An 8,662-nucleotide genomic window follows, 5' to 3' on the forward strand; every position below is an offset into this window, starting at 1 on the left:
AAAAATGTCGAGGACATCACATGCCAGCTGTGAATTACTGACTCAGAGCACATGCATTGCATTGCTCCATAACATAGCATGTTATTATGTAGGAGCAGGGGCGTGCCCAGGCCTGCTGTGTGTGTTAGTGTTTCATCATGTCCTCCTGGCGTCTTCAGTAGATCCCTATCTACTGAACAGACAACATGCACCAACACCTCGGCATTCCACCTCCATTCTCAAAGCACGCAAGAAGAGTTGCGTAAAAAAACATTGCTTTTTCTTTTTCAGTTGAGTACTAGATATAGCCCAAATGCATTAAATATGAAACAATACAAATATCGACATCTTCGAGGTACTTCATGTCGAACACTGTTTTTTGAGTAATCAGTTATGAGAAAAATAATAACATTAAAAAAACAACAACATAGGATTGCTGCAAATATAACAGAAGGGGTTTGGGGCAGACCCTTTGTAGTGAAGATATAAAGCTAATGTTATGGGAACCGTATCCTATGTCAAATGGGCCTATATGCATTTCTAAGAGATTAGGCCTGTGTTTGTTGGCTTGGACCTGCAGGCGTGTGTTTCCACTTGAGGCCCGCAGCTCCACAATAACCAAACAGCTGCAGTCACAGAGGCAGCGTTTTACTAGTGTTAGATTGTGATAAAGCAATTGTAGGGACCAGGCTATTTCTAACTTTCAATAAAGAAACAATTTGTGTTTCCTCTCTGTTTCACTACATAGATGCTCTCTCCAAAGGTTAAGGAAAACACTGATGCATGTGCATAATGATGATAAACCGACACATGAAAGAACAGCGGTTATTTATCTTGTCCTGCAGCGCCCCCTGGCGGAGGTAACGCCGAAGTTCAGCGGCTATTTATCTTGTCCTGCGGCGCCCCCTGTCGGAAGAAGCGCCGAATTCAGCCCTTCTTCAAGACAGAGAAAACATGGCCGCTTACATGAGAGTCCGTTTCTTACTGGCAAATACCCTGCGAAATAAGGTAATAATATACCTCATGCACCATGTGACCCACAGGTTTTAAAATACCACTATGCTATATGTTTTTATGTTGTTTGTGTTCCCGCATTATGCTTAAAGCATTCTATAACGATGGACTGAACTTGAAGATTGTTTGTACATTACATTCGCCATTATATTTTCTATTTTTCAGTGTGCAACACAAAAATGATTCATTTTGAAAAAGGAGTTGTTCAACTGCCATAAAAAGCCATCAACTCTACACACAAATGGATACAAAAGAGCAGATAAGGCACTGTGCTTCTCAGATACAAAGACTGAACACTGAGGGGTCTTATGGGGACATGACGGCCCTCCTCAGAGACCTCAACGGGCCGTCAGTCCCGGTGGCCCTGCTGCAGGCTACAGACATCGTCACGGTCCTTTACCGTGTTCTGAAAACATGCTCAGACGCACATGTTAAAAAACGCATCAAGGGTATTCTGTCGAAATGGAAGAAACAATATGCCCAGAGCTCCGGGAACGACGCGCTCTCTTTCTCCAGGCGCTGGGTGGCAGCTCAAAGCCCGCTGAGTGAGGCGACGGGGCAGGCAGATTCGGAGCTGGGTACGTCACAGGCAGGCTCTCCACCGGGGGGGTGCAGGGGAGGAGGGGGTCAGAGTGGGCCTCGTGCCGGGGACAAAGCCCTCGCTCCAACGACGGATCCTCCTCGACAACCCCCTCCAGAGAAGGCCTACCCAGTGTCCACACCAGACGACCCCTGTGCACCCGGCCCTCTCCCAGACGTCAGGGCCAAATGCCTCCAGCTTCTCCTCGCCGCCCTGCGCTCCCAGGGGCCTCCCGCCCGGCCGCAGGAGGAGGCGGAGGACGAGGGCCTCGCCGGGGACATTGAGCGCCACATCCACGCGCTGCACGGGGCCAGCCTGCTGAAGTACAAAGCCTGCGTGCGGAGCAGGGCGGCCAACCTCGGGAGGGAACCCCACCTCCGCGGGGGCCTCCTGGACGGCTCCCTGCTGCCCCGAGAGCTGGCCCGCATGACCCCCGAGGAGATGGCCGGCCCAGACCTGCGGCGCTTGAGGCGGGAGTACGCGGCACGGGCCGTAAGCGAGCGGCAGCTCCCCCGGGCCCCCGAGGGGACCCCCACGCGGAAGGTGCGGTGCCGGCGCTGCGAGGCCTCGGACTGCAGGGTGAGCCAGCTGTCCCGCGGGGCCCTCTTCCTGCCCGGCTGGGTGAAGCCCGGGGGCCCGGACCACGATGGCGTGACCTTTGTGACCTGCAGTGCGTGCGGGGAGCAGTGGTACCACAGTGGCTGGGTGTGTCTCTGAGCCCACAGAGACCTGGCTGTTGTAAACGGACTCGCCATACTTCTGGCTCTGAACCCGCCAGATATTTAGTGCAGTAAAATAAGCAATATATTGTTCATCAATAAAGTATTCTTCTTTTGAGTCTTCAAACTTAAGCAGACTAAAGATCAAATAATTCTTATTTTCTTGCAGAAAAATTATAAATTGGCCGTCCCTCAGTTGACTTGATCGCCATCTTCGACCCACTTTCCAGTCCCCCGACCTGCAGCGTCCCTCCTCAACGTGATACGTTGAGGAGACAAACTCAGGAACATAGAAGACAATGATGTTACGTTCACAATTACATTTAAGGCATTTAGCAGACGCTTTTATCCAAAACGACTTACAATGAGTACATTTGTCAGAAGAAAGAGAAACAACAATATATCTCAGTACAGTAAGGATGTTCATAGAACCAAGTGCCAAGCACTAACCATCGCTAGGTTAACCCATTCCCTGTATACAACAGAGACAGCTAGGATAAGATGTGGATGTGATGTGGTGTGGTGGTGCAAGACTCTTGGTCAGAGTGCAAACACAAGTATGTCGCCATGTCAGTTACTCCATACAGGAAATGGGTGTTGGCAGTCGCAGCTCAGACTACTGATCCACTCACCAGTCCAGTGGGGGGCAGTAAAGACCCCTAATGCTCCTCTAGGACCTCCAATACACAAGAAGACCCCCGCCCCCTGGACTTCGACCTATCGTCTTCCATACGTCAGGCAGCCATGGGCTCAAGGGCTCTCTCAGGGCTCAAGGTAGCCACATAGCGCCCTGGTCGGTGACACAACAGACGGTGTATTGTTTGAAGTTAGCATGCACGAGCAAAGTGTGAGACACACGCGTACACACTACCCCATTCATGTGGAGCAGGGAGACATGTGATGGGGAGAATTGCTAGAGCATGTGAGTCGCTCATCTGACCCCAATGCTCCTCGTGCTCTGCCGTCTGCCGAACACAATTCATTTTGGTCGTAGTAACACGTTTTGTGGTACTTTTGTGTTACGTCTTGTGTTGTTTTGTGTTACCACCCCCCCATGTTTCAACATTATCACGTTGAGATGTCAATGTTATTTTATAACTGTTGGGATGTTTTTTTGATGCAGACCCATGCATCAATTGTTGTACCATCCACTATGTGGCTCCAAGGTGGAACCGACTGGATTTTGGCTTGAGTTATTGTGTTAAGTTTTATAATCTTGTTTTGAACGAGGCCAAGGTACTTTTTTTATTTTTTATTTTGGGCCAAACTTAGCCTTTTGATTTAAAGGCTTATGTCAAAGGAAAATAAAATGAGGCTTACGTTGTCTGAAAACACAACTATTGAGATATATTGATTAAGTGGCATCTACTTGACATCAGACATGTGTCTGTCAAGTGTCAAGTTCTCCAACCTGTCAGCTATTTTTGTGGGAGGTCATCTCTCACTCACTCACTCACTCACTCACTCACTCACTCACTCACTCACTCACTCACTCACTCACACACACACACACACACACACACACACACACACACACACACACACACACACACACACACACACACACACAGTGGACACTACATTCGTACACAACCCTCCACACCACGGTTCGTCTCCACTAATACTGTGTGTGAACCAGGGCACGGCGGGGGCTCAGCGCACATGACGCCGGGGGAGGAGGCGCCACGGCCGGGGTCATATGAGCGTCATCAGGGGGACCGCGGAGAGCCAGTTCCACCGAGTAAAGACAGTATCACCGAGGAGAGACAGTCCCACGGAGGAGAGTCAGTCCCACGGCGCGGAGGAGAGTCAGTCCCACCGAGAAGAGCCAGTCCCACGGAGGAGAGGCAGTCCCACGGAGGAGAACCAGTCCCACGGAGGAGAGTCAGTCCCACCGAGGAGAGACAGTCCCACCGGGCCGCTTCCACGGAGCGATGGAGGTCGACCGGCAGCACCGCTCGAACACACCGGTCCACCGGTGACCGCCGACTCCAGAGGTAGGTTTACATTTCGGGACCATCCTCCGTCTTGAGGTAACGATTTGGCAAACTTGCAAAGATGCGGTTTGTTTGAGGACATAATGAACAGTGAGCGGATCTGGCCGTATATATATATATATATATGTCTGTGTTTATTTAGACATTCACGTCATTTTTCGCCTGAGAGTCCATAGTCCACCATGCAGCCGACTCTGATTCGACGGCTGCCCCCTGGTCAATCACACCTAGTGTGTAGGGTTCCATGACAGGAGAAGTGTTCAGTCACAGCAGGTTTGATCGTGGTCACCGGAAAGTGCATGAAACAACGTGAAACCATTTCCTCGAGTGTCCCGTATTCACTGTGTAGTGTGCAGAGCTGCCAACTCTCACGGTTTCACCGTGTGACACGCTTTTGCCTGTTTACACGCACACACGCCACACACCCAATTTCTCACGGCAAAAAAAGCCGAGACGCAATTACACCCGCGGACCCTGTTATAAGGCATGCATTACAAGATTCTACAGAATCTCACTCCGGCCAAAACCCAAAAGTTGGTGTGTGTGTGTGTGTGTGTGTGTGTGTGTGTGTGTGTGTGTGTGTGTGTGTGTGTGTGTGGGGGGGGGGGGGGGGGGGGTCGCTGTGGTTAAACCACTGGGGAAGAGAAGCCATGGTTCTTTGCTCTTGCTGGACGAGGCACATGACCGGCTGTGTGTTGGGTGAGGAGGAAGGAAGGGAGGGAGGGGATGACAGAAAACATGACTGCTGCTACGACAATGTTCTTTATGATGAAGGCACTGCGGACGAAAAGGTTAATGGCTTCGGGCTATTAAAATAGAGACCTAAGGGTCGCTTTTGATTTATTGGAACCTGTTGAGGATTGTATTAATTGCTAGACAGTTAGATATGGGATCGATTTGGGACGGCATGTGGCTCGGGAGGTAGAGCGGGTTGAATGATAACCTGAAGGTTGCTAGTTCGAGCCCCTGCTCCTCCTAGCCGAGGGTCGAAGGTGTCCCTGAGCAAGACGCCTCACAGAGGTCTGTGAGGCGCTGTGAGGTCTGTGATTACACTGGGGGTCTCTGACCCCCAGTGTCTCTGACCCCCAGTGTAAGTTGATAAATATGTTTCACCTTGGTCCTGTTCTCCTCCTCCCTGACAGACCTCTGTCTCTAACCCCCTCTTGTTCTTAAACGACTGAGGGGTTTATTATTAGCATCAACTATTCCTTCCCTCCTTCGTCTCACAGATCCCCCAGAGACCAATCAGCCTGGGCTCCCCCCCCCCCCACTGTTAGTTTATCTCTTCCCTGTCCTCACCCCCCTCCCGGCCAGACCCCAGCTCTGTCCCCCACGTTTAGTTTATCTGAGTATTCTCCTCCATCCTGTTCCCATCCTCCTCCCTGCCAGACATCGGTCTCCAACCCCAAATGGCCGTTCCCTTGTCTCACAGCCAAACGACAGATCCCCCGCAGACAGGCCGGTCAGGCCCCCCCCCCCCAAACTTATCCCCGACCCGACCCCGCTTATCCGGGGTCGGGTCGCGTGGGGCAGTAGCTCAAGTAACAAGTAATGGCTGGAGGTAACTGTAACTGAGAGCCCTGTCCTTGTCATGTGCTATGATATACTGTGTTTTGGGATGAATTGACACATGGGAGAAGAATCACGGGAGGATTAAGCTTTGAAATTGTTGAACCGCGGAAGGACTGGTGGTTGTTTTTGGTATCTTGCGTGATGCAAGGAACCAAGTACTAAGCCAAGTTCTAACGCTGATCCTAACTTCTTCAACCATGATGGCTGGTTCACTCCTGTTGCAATAGGACCTACACCCAGTGTCTCCTGCTGCTGTCTCCCCCTGTCCCCCATCAGCCCTTATCCAGGGTTAGGGTTGGTTCACACTGTGCGAGAAGCGATTTAAATCCCTCCTCATCCAGGGTTGAACAGTCCTTAATGGCGCGTTTCCACCGGCGGGTGTGGTTCGGTTTGGTGGTGGGTATAGGTGTGGAACAGTTTGCGTTTCCACCACCAAAAGTGGGCGGGGTCCAGACTTAGCCATGATTAGCCGTACTTATCTCTCAGTAGTTCTCCGTCGGGGTACCAAGCAGTCTGAAAGGGTGGCAACAAGTTCGAGCTACACACGCCATCCGTTGATTGGTCGACAGAATAGTCTTCCGTGAGTCACTTCCGTGAGTCACTTCCGTGCGACAGGGGGATAATAACAAACAAACACAGTACCCGCAGGTATTTCTGGACAACGGCCAAAGCTTTGTTTATTGAAGAGGAATGTAGGACGTCCAAGGAGGACGGCAAACTTTTGCCGTCCTCCTTGGACGTCCTACATTGTTGCTCTTTTTTTATTGTATCACGTTCTTCTTTTTCATTGGATTTATTAGCAAGCTTCACTATGTCAGGCAGCTACGATGCTTACATAGCTGCCGCGGCTATCGCCATCCGGCTTAAACCCCGTCCTACCATAAGGGTACTGTCGGTGGTGGAAACGCGAGCCGTAACTGAGCTGCGCCTAACCGCACCTACACTACCGGACCTTATCGTACTGGACCTAGCCACACCCGCTGGTGGAAACACGCCATAAGTCTCTTGAGTTAGCAGATTAAGACCATGCAGCCTTTTATGAATATGGATGGTAACTGCAGATAGAGCAAGTTAGTCTGTAAAAGTCTGTACACCTGCACCAAAGAAATTCCTTCAGTACAGTGATGAATAAATTAAGCTTGTTCAGTTTTTAACTTCCTAGTTAATACTTGTTAATTTCTAATGACTTACATTTGACATTTCAGTTTTTTCTTAGGTGGAAGCATTGTCCCTGAGGCGTTTGTCCCAAATCAAACCCCAATCCAGTTCCATCCAGTCTAATCCGGTTCCAGCCAGCCCAATCCGGTTCCTCCCCAGCCCAATCCAGTTCCATCTGGCCCAATCCGGTTCAACCCAGCCCAATCCGGTTCCGGCCAGCCTCCGCCTCGGTTTCTTCAGCCCCGGAGGGAGGGGCGGGGTTTGTGGGGGTGTAACTGCGTGCCGTTGCCATGGCCACGGCCGCCAAGTCGTCCCTGCTGAAGGTGATCCTGCTGGGCGACGGCGGCGTGGGCAAGTCGTCGCTGATGAACCGCTACGTGTCCAACAAGTTCGACGCGCACCTCTTCCACACCATCGGTGTGGAGTTCCTGAACAAGGAGCTGGTGGTGGACGGCCGCGCCGTCACGCTGCAGATCTGGGACACGGCGGGCCAGGAGCGCTTCCGCAGCCTGCGGACGCCGTTCTACCGCGGCTCGGACTGCTGCCTGCTGACCTTCAGCCTGGACGACGGCCAGAGCTTCATCAACCTGGCCAACTGGAAGAAGGAGTTTGCGTACTACGCCGACGTGCGCGACCCCGACCGCTTCCCCTTCGTGGTGCTCGGCAACAAGGTGGACTCGCCCGAGCGGCAGGTGGCCGGCGAGGACGTGCGGCGCTGGTGCCGCGACAACGGCGGCCACGCCTACTTTGAGACCAGTGCCAAGGACGCCACCAACGTGACATCGGCGTTCGAGGAGGCTGTGCGCCGCGTGCTGGCCACCAGCGACGAGCGCACCGAGCACCTGTTGCCGAGCGACGCTGTGGACCTGCGGCGCAAGGACCCACGCAGCAGCGGCGGCGGCGGCGGCGGCAGTGCCGATAGCGGTGAGGCGTGCTGCTGAACTGACGCCCCGTCCCCCCGTCCCCCGTCCCCCCCCCCGCGCCGGGGCTCATGGGACGGGGAGCGGACCGAGGCGAAGGCGGAGACGTCCGGTCCTGCTTGAGGTTAGCAACGTGTGATTGGTCGAGCAGGGGATGACAGCGAGCCCAGGCGTAGAGGATGAGAGGCAGCCCATCAGGAGACTTGATGAGATGCCGTCCCTGCCTTTGTGTGCGTGGTAAACGTCCACCAGACCGACCCGGGTGTTAACCACCAACTGAACGCAACTGCCGCACTGAATCCAATATGTAAGAAACACTGTTGATGAAAAATGAAACAAAATGGCATCTCATCAGAGACTACTAAAAAACACAATCAAATCGCAGGTGCTTACAGTTTCCTATTTTAATTCACTGACCTTGTTTACTAAAGCTTAAACACTTTTAAGTTATTTTTATGAGGTTTTTATTTTGTTTTAATCAAAATGCCATAATGATGATGATGATGATGTAGAATATAGATGCCTAGGTTTTATAATGAATACATCTGCCAACAGATGAGATGGAACAAAAAATAGAACATGATTTGTTAATGCAAAAACACTGAAATTATGTCATAAAATATATTATAAAAGATGTTATTGAAATAAATTGACGCAATAACCGATTCATATTGATGAGTATGATGATTATGCATTACGTTTCCGAATGAATCAAGTTTGGAC

The 8,662-nt window shown here is 51.6% G+C and overlaps 1 protein-coding gene and 1 pseudogene across 3 annotated transcripts; both read left to right on the plus strand.

The window, feature by feature from the left end:
• The first annotated feature begins 936 nt into the window (after nt 1-936).
• tceanc (transcription elongation factor A N-terminal and central domain containing) lies at nt 937-2,559 on the plus strand. The gene is made up of 2 exons (XM_084488093.1): nt 937-987; nt 1,159-2,559. Exon 2 carries the CDS (start codon nt 1,235-1,237, stop codon nt 2,288-2,290), a length of 1,056 nt encoding a protein of 351 aa, XP_084344219.1. The 5' UTR covers nt 937-987; nt 1,159-1,234; the 3' UTR covers nt 2,291-2,559.
• A 1,316-nt stretch (nt 2,560-3,875) lies between these two features.
• On the plus strand, nt 3,876-8,662 carry LOC311369656 (ras-related protein Rab-9A pseudogene; annotated as a pseudogene). Of its 2 annotated transcripts, none has more exons than XR_014684243.1 (2): nt 3,876-4,289; nt 7,067-8,662. The product of XR_014684243.1 is annotated as a ras-related protein Rab-9A pseudogene (transcript). The 2 variants fall into 2 exon arrangements; XR_014684244.1 differs by having other exon boundaries at nt 7,078-8,662.

This window comes from Micromesistius poutassou (genome assembly GCF_964030765.1).
Source record: "Micromesistius poutassou genome assembly, chromosome: 24".
Classification (NCBI taxonomy): domain Eukaryota; kingdom Metazoa; phylum Chordata; class Actinopteri; order Gadiformes; family Gadidae; genus Micromesistius; species Micromesistius poutassou.